Raw genomic sequence first — 22,989 nt, forward strand, 5'->3', positions numbered from 1 at the left:
GAATCAGCATGAGTGTGCGTATGTCAATGGAATTTGAATGTGTTGTGGTATGAGTGGATAAATCAGCGAGTGTGAGAGCTCTTACGGTAGCAAGCAAGTGTATATGTGTGTGTGTATGTGTGTGTGTATGAAGGAGTCTAAGCGGCGCAGTCAGGGAGCTGTCAGCAGAGAGCCAGGGAGCAGGCTGATCACAGGGCTGCAGTGCGTTTGAAGTCTCCCAGGGACTGACAGCTTCTCTCCCCATGGGAACCCCTTCCCTCGCCCCTTCTCTCCTCTCTGCACCACCCTTTCTCTATATCATTCCTCTTTATCCTCCATCTCCCCCTATACACACTACCTCAGTTTTTCTCCCCATCCCATTGATGGAGGGGGTATGCGGAAGCACACTTGTGCTCTCCTGGGACTGTTAGGCACTTCCAAAACAAGGCTTTGCTCAGTGGGAAACACACCTGCGAGCGTGTGTCTCTGTAAATACTGACATGATGAGCTGCCATCTCTCATAGGCTGACATTCTGGCTGACATTCAATCTGGCTTGGTGGCAAGAGGGCACAGACAGGCGACCTTCAGCCTTGAGATGGATGAGGGTGTACATATCGGGATTTGAATGCATAATTGTGCACACACTGTAAAAAATGTGTTTCTCTCTTGGACTCGGAGAGAAGGAAAGTCTAATGCAAGACAAATAATATATTATGTTACCTGCATTGATTAAATTGGGTTGTTTAAGTTTTTATGAACTCACTGAACCAAAGCAGCTACATCAGGCTAACATTAGCAATTACATTAACTACAATGAACCTTTCATTTTTGTTGATTTTGGAGACCCCTTTGGACAAAAGCACAGCGTATTTCCACAGTAATAACCACAAAATAAAACAGTCTGCTTCTTTTAACTGGCTTAAGTACTATTTACTATCATTTTGGCTGGAAATTTGGAAACACCAGCTCGTTTCAACTTATTTTACAGAGACTTCGGCGCAGTGGCATCCATTAAGAATAATGTATAGAGATAGCTGATCTTCTCACTCATGGTCTCATTTGCTTATGTAGATCATACAGAGGCATCAGAAATTAACTGAAACTCTTTCATAGCTTTAACAAACTAAAATAACACACTTAGATTACAATAAAAAAAAACAAAAACGTAGGAGCAGTATTTCACTTTTGGTAAAAAGGGAAAGTTACCTTGCCTTAAATTTAAGTTGCATTAATGCAACCTGATCTGAAAGCAATCTGATTATCATATAAGTTTGACTTAGAGTAATTATGTTCATTAAATCTGCTAACTTCATTTGAAAAAACTCATTTGTTTCCAATTCATATCATTTTTTGAAACTGGTCCAACAAAATCTCTTTTTTCAGTGTAATAAGAAGGAGAGGCGATACATGATTAAGTGTATTTCTATATGTGTCTATTTCTGCACGAGTCCTGTTAAATATGTGTGTGGCATGATTACATTTTTGGCTGCACACCCTCTCTGGCCCCTCCTCCACAGGTCAAGGTGCAGCAGGATTTCATCTCTGATCGTGCTGTGTGTTAGCATGAGCCCATCCGTCATGGGGACACAGTGTCGGCTGGATGTCCCTGTCACTAAGCTGTCCATTTTGTCAGACAGCCAGATCCATCACATTCAGATGGGGACTGATCCTTGCTAGCAGAAGCCAACCGCCCCGCAAATAAATACAAATATGCAAATTAACGACAAAATAAACATCACCCTGCAAACGAGCCATCCATCAATGACCAGTTTCTCAGCAGCTCAGCATTGGCAAGGCAACACCAATCAGCCACTCCGTCAGGGGGAGTGATGGAACGCCATCCTCTCATCTTCTCTCTCTCCTTCCCCCTCCTTATATCATTCACATACTGTCTCCCTTTCATTGGACCCTCTTTGCCATTTTTCATGCACACTTTCTCCAATTTTCTCCCCTCACACTCATTCCCCTAATCTCAAACACTTTGTCAGCCCCATCTTGGCATTTTCGCCCATCCATTTCCCTCTCCTGTCTACTTTCAAAGCTCTCTCCTCCATTTCAAGTGCCTTTTGTTCACCATCGCGATTATGAAGCTAGAGAAATTTAGAATGAATACATGTTCTGTCTACATGTTTGAATGGATAATGATGTGATGGGAAACACTTCACCATTAGGAGAGCAACACAAATCAGACCGCATGTGACATTTCTTTCCATGCAGGCCCTGGCGCGTGGGGTCCAATACGTCACCTCATCAATGCCGTGTGACACACAACGGCGAACTGTTCTTATGCAAGAAAATAAATCAAAATTTTGACAATGTACATATGTGTCATTGTTTTAATCGCTTAATCTTTGTAGACGCCAGTTTGAAAGCTGTGTGAGTTCCTCTCAGAAAGCCAAAAAGCTGGAATGGAAAGAAAGAGGTCTTAATGGAATAAAAGTCAAAGGAGGGAAAAACATGCAGCAGTTGGAATTCTCCAGCAGCTGAGTCAGTCCAGACTCTTGTTGCTTTTCTGGCAGTGTGTGTAGACATCCCCTCCGTGAACGTTACATACACACACGCACACACACACACACACACACACACACACACACAGACACACACGTAGTAAAGTTTGAGAGTAAAACATTTGCAAAGGTCTCTAATGAGCAGTTATGTAGTCAAACTATACTACGCAATACAATGAAATGAACCACTTTACACACTCTACCTCAGGGGTGTCATACATACAGTCCGCGGGCCAGAACCGGCCCGCCAAAGGGTCCAATCTGGCCCACTGGGTGATTTTGCAGATTATAAAAAATTATAGGGAAATCATCAACTCCAGACAAGGATACAGTCCAGAAAAACAATCAGTACTTATTGTGCTCATATTTGAGGACATTGAACATTGTGCAAAATATTGTCAAGCAGCAGCTTTAGTACAAAATAATCAGTATCAGACTTAAAATAATATTGACGAAACTTTTGATTGAATGGTTTGTAGGGGAGGGGATAACATAACCTTTTTCCTCATTAACTCCAACTTTAATTGGTGATGTGTGGTGATGCCAGTGCTGCTATACTGGAGAGGAAACATATGGAAAATCAAAAGAGTTTATAGATCGTGACAAGTTGTTAGAAACATAAAGAAGTAAATAACTCTATTGTTCCAGTACAAAATACATTTTACATGTTTATTTTAGGACTGTTTATTATGTTTTTGTGAATGAATGATTCATTAACTTTGAAAGTGTTCAGAATGTACTTGTACTTCTTTTCACTAAAAAGGAGAAGGAAACATTTGGAGGTGTTATTTTTAAGTTATTATGCACTGGTGTTACTGTTCTGGCCCACTTGAGATCAAATTTATACGTATAATTAAAATGAGTTTGACATCCCCTGCTCTACCTCCTGTATACTGTGACTACATTAATCCCACAATGACATCTTGAGTTTTCCAGCCAGCCTCTCGTACTTTGACTCATTGCTGCAGCCGTGCCTCAGCCAGACTAGTTTATCAGGCCCCTGATGTGCACATTTATAAAAAACACTGTAAATTCACTCTCCTCTGTTCTGCCTCTATCAACATTGTTTTTAGCTCCAGTTTGCCTGATTCTGCACTAGCCACTGCAAAGCAATTACAGCCTCATAAAGGTTTGTGGTTAGCCACCCGGCGGCTAGCGGGGGATCTCCTGCCTCGAGGCAGCGGAGGAACGAGCCTTGGGCAACTGGAGCCGCGGCTCAGCCCAGAAGCCGAAAACATGGCATTCCTCAGACTCCTCTGATTGCCACCCCAATTGCTCCATCACACTTGAGCTAATTCGACAATGAGTGGGTGTTAAGTTCTGGCGACACAGTAAAAAGTCAGTCCCTCAAAGCTTCACATTTTAATTACAAATGTAGTGTGAAGTGCATTGTTATTCAGAGGGAGGGGAAGCCAATAAAACGCTCTCTTCTCTGTCTCCACGCCGTCGTGTCTCTGTGTGTGTGTATGAGGGTATTTACATTAGTGCATGTGACGGCCCAAAAAATAAAAACAAAAAAAGACAGAGAAAGAAGAGGAACAGGTACAGTTTGTGTATTTGCATGCAGTGTGCTCATGCACACGTGCATGCACTGATTTTATGAGCTCTCTGTGAAAAGCAGTGAAGGGTGACACGGGGGGCCGCGGGGAATTCTCTCTTAAGAGGCCGTCATCCTGTCTGCTCACTACAACAGCTCTGACCACAACAACCAGTAGACATCCCTGCTCAGAGTGTACAAACACTAACCTCTCTGTTTCCACAGATCCCTGCCTTAATCTGTTTATTCCGCCTTCATTTGCTCTGTTTCAATTCATTCATCCTCACTGTATGTCTGCCTTTGTCTGTCCCTCCTTCTCTCCACTGCAAAAATCACAGCCTTTAAAGTCTTCCCTCTCCTCTTGCTTGGCAGTAACTTGCGATTTCAAATCTCGAACACATTCAGCAGTCTTAATTTATCACTGATCTTCTCCCTGTGTGTGCCATCCTGTGGTGGCAGTGCAGTGAGGTCTCATTCTCTCCGTTCAGGGGTTCATGTTACTTCCCGCACCGATACGTCTGTCAGCCACATGTTCCCCCAGCCAGCCACCGCACTAACAGCTGTACACAGCTGGAGTGTGTGTGTATGCTTTTGAGTAAGAGTGGGTGGGTATATCTTGATTGAAATCTACGTGTGTGTGTCTACGTATGTTTCTGTCCATGTGTCCCCTACATGCCTCCACTGAGGAGGATTAGAGCCGCACCCTATCTGAGATGCTCTACACTAAACACCAGGCTCGTAAAACTCCCTCGTGGAGTTGTGTGACCCTGTCGTCCTCAAACATCCCTTAATGTTTGTCACAACAACAATGGACATCAAGCGATGTCTCATTCCGTTATTGTTCCACTGCATTATCTTCAAAGCCTTTTGCTCAAACACTGGCTCTTATGCACAGCAAAGTCACTGGGTTTCTATGAGCTCATTGATGAAGCCTTCTCCCTGGAAGCATATCTTCAGCCCTCCCAAGGCTGAAGAGCCTCCTCTCCACAGATGTGACACCCTGCCACGGACTGCAGTCTGCAGACCAGCTGGGCTGCTGCCACTTAGGGTATGATAACACATTCTCATCCCAGGTCATCCAATACCGAGTGAAACACTGGAAACACAGAGCGTCCAGTGGAGCTAGGACAGTCACCACAAACATGGTCCTTTTTGTAAATGTTTTAGTGTTGCACCTGTGTTGTAACTAGCTGAGCTAACACAGAGAGGAGAGGCTCTCAGCTGTGTGTGTGTGTGTGTGTGTGTGTGTGGGACCAACATAAAAAAAATAAAAAAAAGTAAAAAATACCAGTACAAGCAGAGGTATAGCAAGGGTTAGTTTGTGTAAACTCCAGGTAAGACACATCAGTATATATTTGAAAATGACTCAGTCACTCAGGAGCAGCAGCTGGGGGACGTTGGCTGTCCAACTCTGATTAGAGGGCATTAAACTGCTCTTTTTACATAAATTTCGTGACATAGAGTCCCAACAAATGGTCGACTCTATCTCGGCATCGTCCCTGCAAGTTTCAGCCTGATTTGAAAGAGTGGAGGCGTTTTGAGCCATTTTCATTTTACCCATGAAATAAAGATTTTTAGAAATTTATTAGGAAATGTCTATATAACACCAGCACTGATGTTTCATCAGTGTACAGTAATACAATTAGGTTTACAACCCAAAAAACTTGCTTAAGTGTGCAGTACCTCTTAAATAACTTTTTGGCTTCACATTAGACACAAACCCTGGTCTCCTGAGTGAAAGTCCTGTGCTCGTTTGACTCATTCATCCAATCCCACCTCCTCTATATACAGACTTTATAGCTCTTTATACTACATAGAAATCCCAGTGCGTCCCATACAGTCGCTGACGGGTACCTCGAGTGTCTGAATGAGTCGCCAAGGGGCGTGACAAAACATCAGGATTTAATGACTTGGGAATGAGAGCAGGCTGGGTATGAAGGGTGTCTCATAAATATCCTATCTATCTAAGAAATGTGCAGACAGATGAAGTAAAGGAAAAATAAAACTCTAGACAGCAGTGCCACCATGGGAACTAAGAAGAGGACAATGGTGACAGTAATAAATCATCCCTCTGTTTCGCCTTTATGAAAACACTGATTCTGTGCAGCTGCATGTAGTCCTGAAGCCGTCATCGAGCGAGGATGCAGGAGAATCAGAGCAGAGAGACAGTGCAGAGAGCTCCTCAGCTGAGGACAGACTCAGTGACTGGCGCTGTGAAACCTGGACGGCATCACTGCTTTGCAGATTACACATACTGTAACGGAAGGCTTTGCAGACTTATTTAAACACACACCATGCAGAAACTCACAGTCCCACAAGCTGCTGCCTATCAGCCTGTGCAGCCCTTCTCTTAAAACTTTTCAAATTAATGAGAGTGAAGCAAAGGTGACGCAATCCTTGCTTGGATGCCTCCCCAGTAAACAGGGCTGCCAAGAGTGAAGAGTTGCCCTGGCCGGGGTGAAGTCAGCGTCTGAAGAACAGTGGAGTTAGTCAGGATAAGTGAGCCTGCTGGGCAGCAGTTCTGGGCCAGTAGCCCTGTTCTCTGAGGACTTCTTTATGGCCAGTCCATCGCCCTGAGAGAGCCCCCACCCCTGCACACAGGGGCTCCATCCGCACACACTTCATCTGAGGCTAAAAATCCTGATTGTGTATCCAGAAATGGGTCACACATAACTTTGCCTTGTTATTAGAGGGCACTTGTCAAAACAAGTTCAAGACAAAATTTAACTTAATATTTTGCAGTATGTGCAATAAAGGTGAAGCACGCTGTAAATTCACAGACAGGAGTAAATTCTGAAAAACACACAGCTACACATGCTGACGATGAAAAGAAAAAATGCTGATAACAACGAAAGCCTGGAGCATTAGCAGTTTTTTTTTTTACACCAAACCAACAATAAAATGAAATAGTACCCATTTCCTAAATTGTTTCCCAAAACCATTATCTGCTTCTTACAATTGTAATGATACAGTGTGAACTTGGATGTCATGTGCAACTCAACATTTGACCAGCTCACCCAATGATAATTAAAATATTCTTCTTTGTTATTTGAAGTTTGGTTTTGTTTCTCAGAGGCCTCATATACATTCTCTGCTTTGTTCTTTACTCATCTCATATTCAGTTTTCTGTTTTTCTTTTCTTGAGCGTCAATGAAAACGCATCTGTTCGAACCCGCAGTCATCATCGCCACTCCTCATCCATCATGAGCCTGTCACAACTGGAGCAGGGAAGTGGTCTTATGCTCCTTCTGGGAACGGATGTGGATAACTGAGCTCGCTGTAATACTCCATGGTTCCTGCACTGGGATACTATCTTGAGTATCTAGAAAGTTTGTTTGTGTTAAAAGGCGAAGCTAAGTCGAGCGTTTAATGAGGGGCTTGTATTGGCATGAGCAGCAGGGCTGAGGAAGCCACTCTAAACAGCCCACAGTGGTATCTCATGAAGACTTACCGAAGCCAAAGGCAGCTGGAGCGGGGATGGGAGCCGACTGGACTGGTGTGGAGGTGTAGAGGCCAGTCACCAGCAGACCATCAAAGGATACACTGGTGGAGATGGTTACTGAAGAGACAGAAAAAAGGAAGAATTTTAGAATTTGTGTTATAATTCACAATCCTGTTGCTTGTCACAAAGCACCAATGCAAAGCAGAAACTGTTTCACAAAATATGACAGATTATACTCTCATGTTTTAGTGACCCTTTATTGCTCACTGGAAGATAAACTGTATTTACCGCTGAAAAGGTGTCAGAGATCACAAGTACTCCGTTACATTCACAGTTCGTTTGCAAGCTACACCAATAATTAGTTGGTGTGACTTACACGTGTGTGGACAGGAAGTCTGGAAGTGCACACACGCACTCCAGCCCTCTAACATCTGGCTGCTAATGAGCACAGAGCTCAGGCGTTAACGAATCTAAATGTAAAGTGACCATTACTGGGGAGGCCATTGAGACCACATGCCCTGCAGGAGGAGAGGAGAGCACACAGATGTGCAAGCAGGTGCTATTTTATTATTACTATTTTATTATTTATTTTTTTCTTTTTTCTTTTTTCTACATCCCTTGGACATACAATGTCTTTACTGTGATTTAAATTAGTGTAATAACCAAGTGTTTTATGGAAAATCTGTTAAACATGGCACACACCTTTATATGATAGTATGTAGGGTTGCCAATTTTGTACCTCTACCTCTTCCACAGGTGTTAAAGCAAACAACAGACACAGATACACAAACACACACATAGGAACCTGTTAAATGGGGGCTCAGGTTACTTTTAAAGTAGTTGAACAAAAAAAAAACAGAACCCAACACGTGAACATCACCTTACTGTCTGACTGCTTGTAAACGGCTCAGGAGTGTAATCTAACACATCCCGAACAAATCACAGTGCTTTAATCAGAGCCTGTCCCTATTGACAACCATATTAGAAGAGAGTGATGAGCTAATTGGCTGTAACCCTGATCGCCTCGCTAAGCCTCTATTCATCACAGGTCACCACAAACAGCAGCAGAGCAGCAAACTGCCAGAGGTCTATTATCCAGCTGCACAGATCTACAGCTTAGTGTATCCAGCAGCAAGTTAACTATTGATCTACCCAGTAAACAAAGGCCCTGAGTGACGGGACCACAGAGCCGGCTACATCACCGGAGGAAAAGAGCTCAGCCACTGGACCGCTTCCAGCCAGACAGATCAGAGCACGGGGGAACAGTCTGCGGCTCAAAGGAGAACACGCTCCCAAAAAAACACACTTTTACACGCTGAGGAATAAAATCCTTTGCAGTGGGGAACGGTGGAGGCATTGTTATTTCCTGACCCTGGAATCCCCCTGCTTTTGGGGGGAAAGTGAATGGGAAAAGGAGGAGACACCCGCGGCGGCGGCGGCGGTGTGTTTTTAGTAAGAATAGTAACATGTCAGTTTGGTCTCAGGGCATTCATTCTTCTGGGCTTGGTGTGTTTTCGATGTGGGAATCTGGGCAGAGCAGACTCCTGTGTGGCCCTGTCTCCCTGCCTGTCTGTCTGGGTGACTCCATTAACACGTTCTCACACAAGGCGCCCGGCGTTTGTGTGTGCGTATGTGTCTGAACATGTGTGTTCGGCATGTGTCTGTGTATACACCCTGTCTTAAGAGCATAGTTCAGCCCATCTCTCCCCTCCATATCAAAGCCTCAATAATTTATCCCACAACTCTCTTTATTATTATATCCAGACATTTCCTCCCCTCTTATCCTGTTGTGGTTTTTACACAGAAATCCTACAGCGCTAAAGCTGTATTTATCTTGCTCTCTGCTCCACTACAGTATAAACAATAAATTACATACTTGTTATGGCTGCTTGGCCTAAATCTAAAAATCTAAATCTAAAAATGCCCACTCAAAGAGATAGATTTGAAGTGGGGTTGTATCCACAGGATATGGATGTACAGTACATGGATGCAACTTGCCCTCAGTACAAAAGTAATTGCACATAAGCTTTGTACTGCCATGGGCAGGATGAGCAGGAAAATGTATTTTGGCAACCTAAAAAAGGGCACACCTAAAAAAATCTATATCAGTTCAAGTTTATGCCATGTCTACAATATTTTCACTGCTTTACTTTGCCGTAAGATCACCTTTTCCAATGGGAGGCCGCTGTTGCGCAAATCAAATGTCATCCTCTCTAGTTCAACCAGACTCATTTGGCAAAAACAGTTTGGATTCAGTGAAATCACAAACAATCTAACAAATCGAGGCAGCGGTAAACAAGTAACTCCTGTGTTCTGCAAAGTAGAATTACTATTTCTGCAAAGAAAACGTTAACGTTACAGATATTCACAAGTACGAGCATATTCCAATTAAAATGTGTTAACATCTGCACGCTTGACGGAGGAAATTCCTCATCAGGTAGCTAATACTGTATGTGTTATGTTCATTGATTTACTGAAGTTTAGTCACTTAAGTTTACAAAAAACTCTTGTAACAACTTTGATCACTTCTGACTCTGTAAATCTAATATTATAGAAAATTTATTTAAGAAAGAAAGAAACAAACAAACATTTAGACTTAAATTAACCACCAACTTTTGCACCACCCATGTCCAGTCTAAACCTTGCACCCTCCACGCACAGACACAGATAATTTAGTTGGTTAAACAGATTCACATACAGATAATGATGTAAAATTTGTCTTTCCTGTCAAAAAAGGGCGTCTGAGGGCAAGGTAAAGCTGTGAAAACATTCTAAATATAGCATACACTTGAAGTGATATTGATTTTTTTTAGGTGGGCCTTTTTTCGGTGGTTTGCTGCTGACCCTTTCTATTGCTTAGCCTCCTACACTCCTGCTGCTTCTACAAACTGGGGGCGTGCTGACCGCCATCTACTGTAGGTAATGCACTGACTATGGATGAGTACCTCATACAACCCCACTTCAAAAATGTCAAACTATCTTTTCGTTTCAATCGTCTACTGACTTGCAAACTTCCAAAAGACAAAATGAAACTACAACAACTACAACACTAACATCAGTCAAAGAATAATGCACTGTGCGCGCTCCAAAGCTCCATTTAAACTGAAAAACCATGTAAAGCGTAAGTCACTCCTAAATGTTTTGCAAATATTTCTCTTTTGCATGAATGGCTCCAACAACACAGTGTGAGCAACAAGTAATTTCTCTGTATTCCTTTTTTTCTTGTCAGCTGTGAGCACTGCCAAATTCTATCAGCATGTACAGCGTGTACAAGAAGCCGTATTGTGAGAAAGGCAGATATTTTGCTTGGCAACAGAAGCATTATCATATTCAATCCATGTTGCTCAGCGCACCTCTAACACTGCAATACCAACAGAATGCGGGGAAGAGGCCTTCTCATTCAAGCAAGCAATTATCATGTTCATACTGAGCATACATGTGCTCCTCTTTTATGCTATTTTTGTTTCCCCGGAATACATTACCTATTCAACAAATCCATTCCAGAGTGTGGTGAAACAGGTTATAAGTGTTTACATTATGTCGTATTGATCCAAGGCCGTGGCATGATGCAGTATTTAATGGAGTAAAAGCACTAAGTTGGACCAGGCTTCACCAGCCTCCGTACACACAATACGCTCATTTCTGTATTTCCACTGACCTGCATCACCAAGGTTACACACACTCCATTACTCTCCACAGACACTTGCATATGGGCTACACACGCACACTCACAAAAGATTTTTTCTGCCTCCACCATGCTGTTTCTCCCTTTATCCATCGCTTACACCTTTCTTCCGGCCTCTCTCCCTCAGTTTCACTCCCATTTGAGGGATCATGGTATAAAAAAAAAAAAGCTCTCTCCTCGCTCTCTACTCGCTTCTCATGCATTTTCTGCTCCCTCGCAGCAGTGAGCCTGCACACTGTTTGATGTGGAGGTTGGGGGGGGGGGGGGGTGGAGGGGAGGCAAAGCTGGGGGCACAAGGTTACAATCGAAAAAACAAGAAGAGGGGCGAAGAGGGATGGAGAGGATAGGTAGTAGTGTGGAGTGGCCCACGGAGAGCAGCGCTACCTGATCAATACAAATGCAAGATCTAAATTATTTAGACAGGCCTCTAACACCCCTCTCTCGCTCGCCTGTGGAACGCAACAGACGGATGAGCCAATCAGATGAGATGAGATGAGATGAGATCCAATCACCTGTGGGGGTACTTCACACTCACACTTACACTTACACACACACGCGTGCGTGCGCACACACACACATAGATCTGAAGGAGAAGGCTGGCGGCCTTTGATGGTAGCCTTTAAAATTCTTGTCCATACTTCATTTCTGAGTACTGTTCACTTGGCCGAGGGGGATGAGAAGCCATGAGGCGGGAATGGGGGTGAACTTTATTACCAACACTCTCATCCAACACATAAGCAGGTTCTGTGTGTGTGTGTGAGAGAGAGAGGATGTGTGTGCCCACATTTGTGCACTTGTGTGTGATTTGTTCATGTGTAAACACACCAGGTGTTTGGCTGGCACCGTTCATCCAAACATCTGGACTGAATTTTTGGCTTTCCCTACGTAAGACTTATAGGTCCAGGGTGTAAGACTTATGGGATTTTTTTGGCACAATATGGCAGAAGTGGAATATAATACTCATGGTATGTTTCAATGTTACGTATGTTTCAATTAGGTATAATAACCTGTTACCTTAGAATCAGCCATTTATATCTACAGAGGTTGTACTGCCACTACTTCTTCTTAGCTTGGTCCAGTATCATTGTGGGGAAATGCCTTAGATATAGCCTCAAATGCTGGATGTGTGCAAGTATGCACCAATCCTATATTACATAATTTACTGGCCGCTAAACTGGACCCTGCTGCTTTCAAGCAGCTTCCAGTATGCCCTTTTTTCACCTGACGCAGGTCATACCTCAATTATGGCAATCACATCAGTGTTAGCAGTAGCTGGTTGTTATGAAATAATAATCATCTTTCCAGCTGATATCTTTATAGTATGTTGTATTTATGTTGTATTGTTGTTGTATTTATGTTATTTAAGTGTTTTCTTTAACAATTTAATTTAGAGAGGCTGCTTTCAGTCATGGGAGCAGTAATGCCACCGCAGCAAATACCATTAATATTTAAGCAGCAATACTAAAAACTATAGTTATAAACTTAACAGGACAGACACTCTGCAGACGAAACAGAATTAAATAATCCAAGAAATTGTGCTGCTGTGCCCCGTGTGTAAATGTGCATACAGTATCTATCTTTCTTACTGAAAAGACGGAACGTATTTCCCATCTGTGTCACTGTAGGCTATATTTCCTTTTAAATTATGTCAAGCAGAGTGAGCTTTCCAAGTGATTTCTTTATTGTGTGTTGCATTGATGTATGGGTGTTTTCTTTAATGAGTTAGGGTAATGTTTAGAGAAGATGCTTTCAGTTTTGTTTCAATGCGTGCAGGGACTTCATTGCAGCAAATTGCGGGACATTTAAGGAGCAAAACTAAAAACTGGTGCTATAAATCTGATAGGACAGAAACATTCCAGACAAAGCAGAATTAATTCATTAAAGAAGTGGCGCTGCTCTGCTCTGACACAGCATCTCTCTCACTGGGGAGATGCACCACATTTCCCACCTGCAATTAATTTTCATGACCCAGCCTGCCTGATCCATAGATTAATTGCAGTGCCTACAGTTGTAACTGTGGTCGGTGCATCACTACCTCACTTGTTACATCATCTCTTTTTGGCATCAGCTGATACGCAAAGTTCAGGTGTTGGAATCTGTATCAGGAATGAATAAATGATATTGGAACACCTCTAGTTCCTACAGTAGCCTAGAATGGACAGACCAAACATTGACTCTAGATACAGCATTTAGCGAAGTCCATAAGTTTTGTGGCTACCATAGGTTCTTCTACATGCTTGGAAGGGGAGGGTGAAGCACCGCTAGCTGGCACAATACACCCCGTTCATTTAAAAGAGACTAATAGTTTTACTGTACTAAAGAAATTTTTAGATGCACACATGCACAAATGCACACAAATATATGCTTTAATTATGTGTAAATGTATTGTAGTATGTTTTCTATGTCAATTTTGATTTCTAGGTTGATACTGGAGGATGGGTTAGGTGGTGGCAGAGTAACATGTGGAGGTTACAGCTGTTCTCTCTCTCTAGCAGTCAGGTGCACCTCTGCTCCTGACCTACAGGCAGTCTTTGCTCTTGATCCCTGCCTCCCACTTTAACTCCACATCAGGACCTCGACATGCTCCTGGACAAGTCTGATGTCTGCGGTTGCAAGCAACGTAGGTCTTACAAAACACTCATTACAGTGTATGCATAGCACTCACACCCACATGCACGCGCTCATACTTTATACTTGAACACACCACAGAGCACATCCCCTGGCCCTAAGCCAGCATGTAATATTGATGATGCGATGTGGTATGCCTCATTACAGACACACACAACCGTGCTCCTACTCAACTATTGATGGGCCTGGGGCTTTCTTCACCTCTCTGGATCCACCAGGAGTAATGTTAAGGCACAAAGTACCAGCACACCACACCACACCACACAACGCACCAAAACACACATTCACAAACACAATAGAGGCTTTGCTGACAAGTCTCTCTCTCTCACACACACAGAGCACACAGAGTTATAACTACTCAGTAATGGAAAATGAATCTTTCGTGACAATCCATTCAGCAAAAATAAGATCACAAATAATTACCAGTAAATCAGAAAGCCTGTTTTCCATCTATGCTTATCCAAGTGCAGAACATTATGTTACTTGTTTTCTCTCAACAAATCTCAGTGTTATTTATTTTTTCTGCTTCTTCTGACCACCTTGCAATTAAGACAGGAATAGAATTAGCTCCTGGTCAGTGTGCGAAATACCCAGTGGCGTCCCCTTTGTCTTGTGCTCCAGTTTTATGCAGCTCTTACACAGACTCAATATGCAACATACAAGATCTGAGTCTGTATTTTAAAAAGACTATAACCATGATGTCGAATCAGACCATTTGCAGCAGCGCGACCCATGGACGAAGGTCTTACCAGAAACAACCAGGTATTCAATGGCGATATAAGAGAAAACACAACTACAATTTTACTGCGTTCAGATATGTGAATACATTTTTTGCAATTTGAATAATGAATTCTGGACATTTTAAAAGACATATAAGAGACAAATAATTTGTTAATGTGTTAATCATGGACTTTTAGACCGAGACCCCCTGTACTTCACCACATCCTCCTGGCATTGCCTAAGGCTGGTTATTGGTACTCCAAACTTTAAAAGCAGGGGTCAGCAACCTTTACTCTCCACAGAGTAAGGCTACATGCTTCACTTTAGGCCACTCCAGACAAAAATTTAAATGTTAAAAAACACAAAACAAAACATTATTTATTTCAATATAATTTTTGTCAAGGCTACAGCCACTTGAGAGGGGCAAAAGAGATGCAACTCTGGAGCCACAGGTTGCTGACACCTGCTTTAAGGAACTGACCAAAATAAGCCAAAGAATATTTTGCTTGCAGCCAATCGAGCGTCGAGCGTGAGTTTACAGCTCAGCGCATTGAGATGCCACCAATACATTCAAAAGTATGAATATAATGAAATTAATAGCATAAATGTTAAAGGATTCTTTCAGTAGTGCTTCTGTTCACATGATGAGCATCAAATGAGGCAGGAAGAAACTATGCCCTAGTATCACCTGAGTGCATCGCCTCCATCCTGAATGCTGTAAACACTTCCTCCGTATGGAACAAACAAGGTAGTGGAAGAAATCAGTGAACAGACGTTTAAAATTTGATAAGATACTAGAGTACGGTTTTACACTAGTCCCAAAGCGGTGTGCAGTTGCCATTAGAAATGAAAGCACCTGAGGTAGACAGGGAATCCTTTTTTTTTTTTTCTAGTTGTGCATTTCTTTATTTATAGTACAAGCATTGAGGGAGCAGCCATGATTGATATACGGTTTTGGTCGACTCCTCAAACAAGAAGCAGGTCTATTAAATAGTGAGAAACAGACCAAAGTGCTGCTCACTGTACGCTCGGTCAGCAATCATATTAAGGACATGAAAAATGGGCCCAGTGGTACCCTATAAGCAACAGTAATGTCTTCTTGAGGTGCAGAAAAGCATGGCTGGCACTGTGGTTGGCAACGCTTGGTGGCATGAGCTCACTCTTAGAAAACAGCATGGTGAGGGATTAGGCTGGAGCTGGACGGCGAGTCTGCAAGCTCCGAGAGAAGACCTGATTTACGCTGCTGCTTAGTCCTCTTGCACTGAAGTCCCTGTGTGGTTGGCATGGCCTGAACAGCTCCTTTCTGCTCTTTGTGTACAAACACACCCGCCGGTCTTTACCACACCCACATTCATAACCTTTACTTAAACAAGTCTTGGAAAAACATTTAGAAAGTACCCAAGCCTGGAAAGAAATGCAACACGCTACAAATGAGATACTGTAGCAGAAAGTATTATCAATGAAATTCCCATTTTTTTTTCCCAAATGAACCAGGAGGACGCCCTTTTTGTTTCCAAATTGATGGAGGTTTTCCTGGCAACAATCTGGATAAAGATAGCCGACCATCTGACCCATATCCCACTGGCAGACACACACGTGCCCCAGAGAGGACCAGGAAATGGAGGCCAGACCATGGGGAAGCTATAGTTCCATCTGTTTCCGTGGTCATGCCAAAGTCGGGGTGCCACTTCACTCTGAGCTTTCTGAATCGGTTCAAACTGTCAGTCACCTGAGCATGACACCATAAAGGATAGGCCACTATTTCCTCCAATGAGGAAGGGGAAGGACAGGTCCTTTACACTGACCGTAAGTTCAAGAACGCAGACAAACTGAATCTCATTAAGTATGAATATCCCTGTTCAGTTTCAGATGATTGTGTGGGAAGTGTGTTTCTGCACATATATGTGTCATGCGGTGTTCCAGTCAGGTCTTAGAGGCATCATTCCATTGCGTAACCTTCTGGCACCATCCTGGCCTGCCGGCACTGCCATCTGCTGCTGCGAAACACTAGATCACAGACAACCTATCAGCCACTGAGCTTCCACAGGTCCGCTTAACGGCAACATCTCCAACATTTTTTTTTTTTTTTTTGCAGAGGGCTCGCTGAAAGCAATTAATCTCTCGGGACCAGTTTACAGGTCCTTTCACGATCACTGCCAGAGATTATAACGCGCAGACTATTCTTGTTCTTGGTCCAATTCGCTCTGTTGAGGTTCTGCTCTGTTTACCAAGGAGGGGAGTTGAAGCCTTCCTGCCTGCCTAACTTGGCTTCACCCCTGCAACAGCCGTGGAGAAAAACAGGAGTGAAGAGGCAGTTCTGTCACACACGTCCTGTTCCTCACACATAATCTGCTTCAGAATCACACTTCATTGTGCTGCTCTCATACGATGCAATGTATGTGTGTGGCTGTTTACATTCATATGAGCCCGAGTGTCACATGCTTGAACACGAGGAAGCCAGTGTGCAAGTTTCTGCACAAGAAGAAGCCCCAGTTCATATCCTCCAAAGAGTATAAGAATTGAGTTTTTATGCTTTGAGGACTTTTTCTTCCTTTTTGTTATGATTTCTTGGAGTAGCACCGTTTGCATCTGCAAGTAATCTACAAGACGTATTATTCTGCACACAATGCACTATGCTTTTCATTCAGTGATGTGCCAAAAGGTTGACATTTGACTTATAAGGGAGATACCAGCCCACTGGGAAGGCATATCCAGTAATCAACAAGGCCAAATCAATGATGACAGAACATTTCTTCATACTTTCTAACTGAACATTGCATGTTCAGAAGAAGCACGTCATGCTGTGACAACTCAAAGGCTATTCTCTTTACCTGATATTGGCTTTGATAGCAAATCATCTCTCTGGGCTTTTAACATTATTCATTGGTTCATTGTACAGAGGCCTCAAACGGCACACAGATCCCATCTAAGTCTGCTATGAGACTCTAAATGGATTTGACAAGCTACAGTTCTGTTATGTGGACCTCATCTTCATCAATCTTGATGAAATCTTGATAGAATCAGAGGAGAAAGGAGAAAGAAGCACTGTAGGTTTAAGACCAAAAGACAGCTGGATAAGAAAAACTAGGAGTGCCGCCAACAAAAGATTTTATCAGTTGACCAGTAGTTGTTAAACCAAACCATTAGTCAACTAGTCATGTATTTTATGATATTAAAGGGACAGTTCACCCCAAAATAAAAAATGCAATGTTGGTGTGAGTTGCAGAGTTTTGGAGATATTGGCTGTCGAGATGTCTGCCTTCTCTTGAGTATGATTGAACTAGATGGCAGTGGGCTTGCAGTGCTCAAAGCGGCAAAAAATACATTTAAAAAACTCAACAGCAATGCCCCGTTCAAGAAATCATGATCCAGTTACTCAACACAATCCACAAACCTTGTTGTGAGAAGTTTCATGTAGGTACTACATTCTTTCTGCAGTAGCATCTACTGGAACTACTTTCTTTCTACTGGAGGGAAAGTAGTTCCTACATGAAACTGTTCACAACAATATGTCTTTGTCCAAAACTCTGCATCTCACAGAAAAACATTCTAGATGGTGTAATGTGTCTGATTTTAAGGAAAACTGTCTCTTTAAGGTCGATGTTGCAACAATCCCCCAGGCCAAATAGCACAGCACCGCTCCCGAATGGAGTATGGTAGGTGTTTTTTTTTTTATGTAACTAATGAATAAATGAAAACATGCTCTTCTCACCGACCAGCAGTTTATCCTACTATTAGGGGAGAGCCCTAAAGAAAACACTGGAAGACTGAAGCAGCGAGCAACAGAATGCTGCACAATTATTCATTAAAGCCACCTAATAAAGCATTGAATTTACTAAACATTCAGAGTAAAGCGAAGATCATTCAGCATGAGATGCATAATTGGTGGTTGCTGTAAAGGGTTATATTGTAATAAGGTTCAGGAACACCATGATTCTTTCCCTCTGTCGCTTGGTGAGTGCCAGGACTGGAGAGTGAGCTGTCCTTATGATCAACACCATGTGTTCTGCAGACAGAGAAAAGGCTTCAGTCATCCAGCCCTGACAAGCAAAGCATCCTCCTTTACTTATTAGAGCCATGCTGAACATGCTAACGCACAATTACAAGGCAAAGTGTTTAATATGAAAACCATGTAACAGAAAATATAAACAGTTTTAATGTAAACAAAGCAGGTTACAGAGGAAAGTTGCCACTTCATATGGCTTAGCTTTCTCCAGAGGGAATCTGAGGAATGTAGCAAAACACTAAAAGCCCAGTCAGCCTCAAAAACTGGGGTAAAACCCAAACCACAGCTCTTTACCCAAACACACACTATAACAATAAATATATATATAAAAAGGTCTATGGCAGCCTCAACAAATCCACTAATCGTCAATAAGAGTCATCAATAGATGAAAGGAGACACTTCATCATCACATGTTAACCTCCTTGCACAGAAACCTACAAACACACACTCGAGCTTAGACAAACACACAGAGGCCAACCAGCAGGCCAGCTGTGAAAATACACACAGACAAAACGCAGACATTGGACGCAGACCAACACTGTTGCATAACTCCCTTTCCATCTCACCTGCTCCACCGAGAGCTGCCCTGATAGGAAACAGGAAGGAGGTAATGAGGGCCAAGCTGTCAACCGCAGTCTATATAACCCCACTGCTGGCTACGTCCCTCTGAGGGACAGCGGGCTACTTAGCCTAGTGACCTCCATCCCCTTGCCACAGCTGGTCTGTCCCCCACCTCCCAGAAAACCCCACCACCACAAACTGCCATGACCGGAAAGCGTCTGTCAAAGCAAGGCCTTGAGACTTTGGACAAAGGGGAGCAGGGATTTCCACAGACATGTCAACAAAGTGACATCCTCTCTGTCCAATTTGACCTACCTAGAGTCATTTCATTTGAACAGTCACTCAGTAACCACATCATTCAGAGCTAAAGAAAGCTTCTTTAACATGGCAAGCAGAGAGGTTTATTCACAATAACATAGTTGCAGAACAACCATTCAAAACAGTGCTGTTATCTGTGAACACACCTCTTATAGGCACTAAACTGATTGCTATGGGTCTGCAGCACAATGGCAAAGGTACTAAGAATTTAAAATCTCCCTGCACTGACGTTTTCGAAATTTGTCCCACAGGCCATCATATCCAATATCTGATAATATGAGAGTGAGCACCAAATCACCTCTGTCATTAGGCCTCTGCTCTGTTCAGTGTGCATGCTAATATAGCCCTTTTTGCAAGGGACTAGTATTACCCGGGGACCTCTAGTAATTTGTGATAATTACAGAGGTCACCCATGATCTTTCCTGTGCGAATCTGCCATGTCCATATTTTGCAAAGTAAAAGTTCTGCCGCAAATTGGAAATGAAAGTTTCGACAGCATTTTGGATGCAAATTCAGGGAGCTCATCTCGCTACACAGCGTGGAGACCGATTCGCAGAAAGCTCAAATCCATCAGAACCACAAAATCTCGAAAGATGATGACATGGATGACATACATGGCAGCATACAGTAAGGAACATTTCTCTATCTTTCAGCAGACTTGACATCAGACAACAGAGCCTTGACACAATATCTCCAGGATAATGTCAGCAAATTCAAGTAAAATACAGACTTCAAATTTGCAGCACAAAACACAGACAGGTAATTCTAGTCCTGTGCAAACTGGGCTTTAGTCAATAAAAGAGAAAATTTGACAGATCCAAGGTAGGAAGATAGAACTTTAAGAATGCAAGGTTGTTCTTCATCAATATGTGAAGACTATAACAAATCAAAAGCACAACCAACTGTACTGGAACTCTCATGAGAACACAATCAATCCTCCTATCCTCCTTCTTCTATTCATTCATTTTTAACATTCGCCTAAAAATAAATGCTATTAAAATTAGCTAACTATCCAATATTAGAGCTGTTAATTTGCTATTTAAAGGCATTTAGTAAATTTATATATATGTTGATAATCCAGCGGTCAAAACCAGATGAATCTGTAGCCACCAGCACTGGAGTCAAACTATGGAGTCTGATTCATCATTGTTTTAGTTACAGGGCAGGACCATACTTTTTTTTAGGTATTTATACCAATTTGTGGCTTCCCAGTAGTGTTCCTTATATATTCAATCAACAATCAAAGTTTGGCTTGTCTTTTAAGTCCTTCAAACAACATGTTTTCACGCGACCTGACGTAGGTTTCACACGATGTTGCTTCGTATAAATCCTTTAGACTGAGGGAAGGGAAGGCATCAACACTGTAACCTACTTCACTGTTTTTTGCTAACAGTTAAATGGGAGTTTCCATTTGAAAAATGTGGAAAAGACCGCAGATGGAGGCGCCCTTTAAGAAATGGGCTGTTTTTGTGAGACACAACATACGTCTGTCCTCCTAACATACAAGAAGATGAACACACCAAAGTTAATAAACGTCAATGTCTTGGAGCCACTCAAGTCAAGTTTTATTAAAATGATTCACAGTGCTTATATTGAATTACTTCCAACAGAGATGAAATAGCCTTAAAAAGTAAGTGCTTCATTTTCATACTGGACTTAAAAAATATTTTCAGCCAAAAGAACAGTCCTGCTGTTTGTGTTTTGCTGAATTTTTTATCCCTGTATTAAAAAAAAAATTACATATTCTAGGCTCACGAAGGCTTATGAGATGAAAGAGAATAAGTAAGCAAGTTAGCTCCAGGTGAACCTGCCCTCCTCTTAGCCATCCTCATGGGCTGACACTTCAAACCGCAGTTTTTATCAGAGTATCAGCCTGGACTTTTGAACTGTTTGAGCTTCATGAAAGGTAAAAGATGTGATGCTTGCTTTATGCTGGACAGCAATTGTGATTAGTGTTCCAAAAACAAGTCAGCTTTTCTTACGAGCAGCATGCATGGATTTTCAACAAATCTGTGAGCTTTCACACACCACAGATGTGGCTTTTGGGGGCCACACTAACAATGAAGCGACAGTGATATGGTTTCACTGGATTCCAAAAGGATGGAAACCAGCATTTGTACATAAAATATACATAACAACATACAAAATTAGTCTGCACATGAGTCCATCTACCTGTGCCTGTGACACAGTAACATCTGCACATTGTTATGAATGCTTACTGCCCGGAAACATCTGGACACATCTCCCTTTTGCAAAACCAGACAGCTGCTCTGCTGATTAGCACCAACTACTGTATGCACATGCATGCATATGTGCACCTGCCAGCGCACACATACACACAGCACACGCTCAGACTCATGCTGCCTGCAGTATTGCAGGCTGTCAGCAGTCTCTACCACGTTCCCACTATTACAGATATAATAGCTCTAATATGAATAATGGAACTGTCACTTTACACAGAGATTCACTTTACATCGCCGCTCTGTCAGTCCTTTTCAGCATCTCTTCGACACCCTCTTCACCCTTTTCTGCATGCTTACACAATATTTTCATCATTACAGCACCTCGCAGACTGCAACAGCGTGACCCATAATAAAAAAGAAATCTGGTGAAATTCATAACGTTTAAGTGTTTAGTTGGTTGCTTTTTATAAATATTACCTCTCTCCTTGATAAAAGTAATACATCACATAATCTTACAGTATAACGTGTCAATAGATCGACCAAAATTATAGGTTATGGATTTGAAACTATTCATCTGATGTAAAATGGGTCTCGTTTAAAGACAAATGAGCCATGGATCATGCCTCTTGGTCTCCTTTAGTTTTCCACAGAACATATCTGCCGGTCTTTCATTGATCCTAAAAATACCCAATTGCACACAGATGTAGTTGAAGGACAACATGATAACAGTTATTCAGCTGGTAAATTTGAATTCAGTTCTCAATGTTGAAGCAATCCTGAAGTTTGGCAATTCTTTTAAGAACTCAAAGACATCCTGGGAGCTTGGAAAGGAAGCCAGGATATTGTGCCTGACTATTTTGCTCTCCGCTCCCTGCTCTTTCTTGGCGTGAAAATTACAGATTATGGCCAACTAAGTGAAAAAGCACTGACATTAGTCAAAGTCTGACGTGTCTCCATAGCTTTTGGGTATGAATGTTTGGGTGGAAGGAGAGTGGCACAGTGGTGTGTGTGTGTGTGTGTGTGGGGGGGGGGGGGGGGGGGGGGGTTTCACAGAGCAGAGGGGAAAGATTGATTTCTAATTAACAAGCTGGTTGCAGTAATGAAAGACTAGATGGTCTCTACTGGCAGTGGATCAATGGGGAGCGTTTCCCTTGACATCGAGTCTTAATCACACCGGCTCAGCTTGGTAAGAATGCACTCATTGCTGTAATTAATGCTGTCACGCTCCCTCCATCTCCCCTCTCTCATCCCCACCTCCTTTCTGTTTTAACCTCTACCTCAGACCTCTGCTTTCACTTGATAGCAGGGATCACTCAGCGACTCTGCCACTCTCTACCCTCTGCCGTCAGGACACGGTGACGTGCGCATGCAGACAAATGTGTTGAGTCACTCACAAAGACATTGTGGCTCTTATGTTCTCCA

The 22,989-nt window shown here is 42.5% G+C and overlaps 1 protein-coding gene across 4 annotated transcripts in view; it reads right to left on the reverse strand.

Annotated features, from left to right (window-relative positions):
- The window catches only part of reln (reelin), a 119,885-nt gene that overhangs the window by 85,365 nt on the left and 11,531 nt on the right, over positions 1 to 22,989 (reverse strand). For all 4 annotated transcript variants that reach the window (XM_084733275.1, XM_084733274.1, XM_084733273.1 and 1 more), the window contains exon 2: positions 7,476 to 7,583. In XM_084733275.1, coding sequence (XP_084589401.1) covers positions 7,476 to 7,583 — 108 coding nt within the window. The remainder of the gene's footprint in view (positions 1 to 7,475; positions 7,584 to 22,989) is intronic.

The sequence above is a fragment of the Lutjanus erythropterus genome, chromosome 13 (assembly GCF_056507025.1).
Source record: "Lutjanus erythropterus isolate fLutEry1 chromosome 13, fLutEry1.hap2, whole genome shotgun sequence".
Lineage (NCBI taxonomy): Eukaryota > Metazoa > Chordata > Actinopteri > Lutjaniformes > Lutjanidae > Lutjanus > Lutjanus erythropterus.